The sequence below is a fragment of the Capra hircus genome, chromosome 21 (assembly GCF_001704415.2).
Source record: "Capra hircus breed San Clemente chromosome 21, ASM170441v1, whole genome shotgun sequence".
Taxonomy (NCBI): Eukaryota; Metazoa; Chordata; class Mammalia; order Artiodactyla; family Bovidae; genus Capra; species Capra hircus.
The window spans coordinates 59208711-59211644 of record NC_030828.1 but is presented as its reverse complement, the minus strand read 5'-3'; the positions used below and the strand labels follow the sequence as shown (position 1 = coordinate 59211644).

At 46.1% G+C, this 2934-nt stretch overlaps 1 protein-coding gene across 1 annotated transcript; it reads left to right on the top strand.

Annotated features, from left to right (window-relative positions):
* On the top strand, positions 2241 to 2473 carry LOC108633288 (phorbol-12-myristate-13-acetate-induced protein 1-like). The gene has a single exon (XM_018065883.1). It carries the CDS (start codon positions 2309 to 2311, stop codon positions 2471 to 2473), a length of 165 nt encoding a protein of 54 aa, XP_017921372.1. The 5' UTR covers positions 2241 to 2308.

Genomic DNA, 2934 nt, shown 5'->3' with positions numbered 1-2934 from the left:
TGACCCCTTGGACTGTAGCCCGTCAGGCTCCTCTGCCCTTGGGACTATCCAGGCAAGAATACTGGAGTGGGTTGTCATTTCCTCCTCCGGGGGATCTTCCCGACTCAGGGATCAAACCTGAGTCTCCCACAGTGGCAAGAGGATTCATTACCGCTTGAGCCACCTGGGAAGCCTTACATATATGGTCTTATTTATTGCATTGCAATTACTCTGCAGAGCTAGCATTGATTATCTCATTTTATAGATGAGAAAACTGGATCCTATGGTTGAGAAACTCCATTCAGCAGACAGACCTCCAACCCAGGCCAGTGTGGCTCAGATTCCACACACTGGATCACTGGGCTCTGCTGTCTGGTACCAGACTGGGGGCTGGGGGCTGTGCAGTTCTCAACCCCTTGATCCTCTGAAGAGTGAGTATGGATATGGGGAGGAAAGGGAAGACTTGATGTCCGCAAACAGAGACAAGTTCAGTTCAGTTCAGTCACTCAGTCATGTCCGACTCTTTGCAGCCCCATGAATCGCAGCACGCCAGGCCTCCCTGTCCATCACCAAATCCTGGAGTTCACTCAGACTCGCATCCATCGAGTCAGTGATGCCATCCAGCCACCTCATCCTCGGTTGTCCCCTTCTCCTCCTGCCCTCAATCCCTCCCAGCATCAAAGTCTTTTCCAATGAGTCAACTCTTCGCATGAGGTGGCCAAAGTACTGGAGTTTCAGCTTTAGCATCATTCCTTCCAAAGAAATCCCAGGGTCGATCTCCTTCAGAGTGGACTGGCTGGATCTCCTTGCAGCCCAAGGGACCCTCAAGAGTCTTCTCCAACACCACAGTTCAAAAGCATCAATTCTTCAGCGCTCAGCCTTCTTCATAGTCCAACTCTCACATCCATACATGACTACTGGAAAAACCATAGCCTTGACTAGACGGACCTTAGTCGGTAATGTCTCTGCTTTTGAATATACTATCTAGGTTGCTCTAGATAGTATCTAGAAAGCAGGGAAAACCGCTAGACCATTCAGGTATGACCTAAATCAAATCCCTTATGATTATACAGTGGAAGTGAGAAATAGATTTAAGGGCCTAGATCTGATAGATAGAGTGCCTGATGAACTATGGACTGAGGTTCGTGACATTGTACAGGAGACAGGGATCAAGACCATCCCCATGGAAAAGAAATGCAAAAAAGCAAAATGGTTGTCTGGGGAAGCCTTACAAATAGCTGTGAAAAGAAGAGAAGCAAAAAGCCAAGGAGAAAAGGAAAGATATAAGCATCTGAAAGCAGAATTCCAGAGAATAGCGAGAAGAGATAAGAAAGGCTTCTTCAGTGATCAATGCAAAGAAATAGAGGAAAAGAACAGAATGGGAAAGACTAGAGATCTCTTCAAGAAAATTAGAGATACCAAGGGAACATTTCATGCAAAGATGGGCTCGATAAAGGACAGAAGTGGCCTGGACCTAACAGAAGCAGAAGATATCAAGAAGAGGTGGCAAGAATACACGGAAGAACTGTACAAAAAAGATCTTCATGACCCAGATAATCACGATGGTGTGATCACTAATCTAGAGCCAGACATCCTGAAATGTGAAGTCAAGTGGGCCTTAGAAAGCATCACTATGAACAAAGCTGGTGGAGGTGATGGAATTCTAGTAGAGCTATTTCAAATCCTGAAAGATGATGCTGTGAAAGTGCTGCACTCAATATGCCAACAAATTTGGAAAACTCAGCAGTGGCTACAGGACTGGAAAAGGTCAGTTTTCATTCCAATCCCTAAGAAAGACAATGCCAAAGAATGCTCAAACTACCGCACAATTGCACTCATCTCACACGCTAGTAAAGTAATGCTCAAAATTCTCCAAGCCAGGCTTCAGCAATACGTGAACTGTGAACTTCATGATGTTCAAGCTGGTTTTAGAAAAGGCAAAGGAACCAGAGATCAAATTACCAACATCTGCTGGGTCATGGAAAAGGCAAGAGAGTTCCAGAAAAACATCTATTTTTGCTTTATTGACTATGCCAAAGCCTTTGACTGTGTGGATCACAATAAACTGTGGACAATTCTGAAAGAGATGGGAATACCAGACCACCTGACCTGCCTCTTGAGAAATCTGTATGCAGGCCAGGAAGCAACAGTTAGAACTGGACATGGGGCAGAGCTGCGAGGTTCTTGCAGGCGCCGGTTCAGCTTCTTCCTGCTCTGTGCGGACCGTCGTCTCCTGCCCGTTCTCCCCTCGCAACCCGCGTCCTGCAGACCCGAGGTGCTCGGGTTGCATCGCTGAGTTGCCCCGGTCTGCCGACGGCCGTCTGCAGAAATGCCTGGAAGGAGGGCTCGTAGGAGCGCCCAGCCGAGCCCCACGCGGGTCCCGGCAGATCCTGAAGTTGAGTGTGCCATTCAGTTGAGGAGAATTGGAGACAAACTGAATTTCCGGCAGAAACTTGTGAATCTGATAGCCAAACTCCTCCGCTCAGGAACTTGACTTAAGCTTTCGAATGAGGAGACTCCTTTCAAAGGAAGATTTCCCATTAGGTGCAAATTTCATCAATTAGAGGAGAGACTGCCTTGTAATGGGGAAGAATGTGAAGGAACTCTCAGTTGCTTTTGAACGCTCTTGGAAATGAAGATGGATGCATGAATTTTTGTCGGAGGTTTGCCAGAAGTTGTTGTTTGGGACTCGAGAACATTAAAAATCCACTTTTTATTTTAAAACAAGAATGGAGGAGCTTTGAACATGGGGAATCAATTCTTTATACATTTTGGTTTTGTTTAGAGACTTGTTCTAGTATTTTTGCTGAAGGTTGCTGCCCAGTGTAAGAGGAGCTGACACATGATTATGGACTATGGTCAGGGGCTGAGAAACAGAATACACTCCACGTTTGTTTCTACTTTGGGGGACAATGAGGGAACAGTGTGTGATCTTTGGTTTATGCGTATTATTTT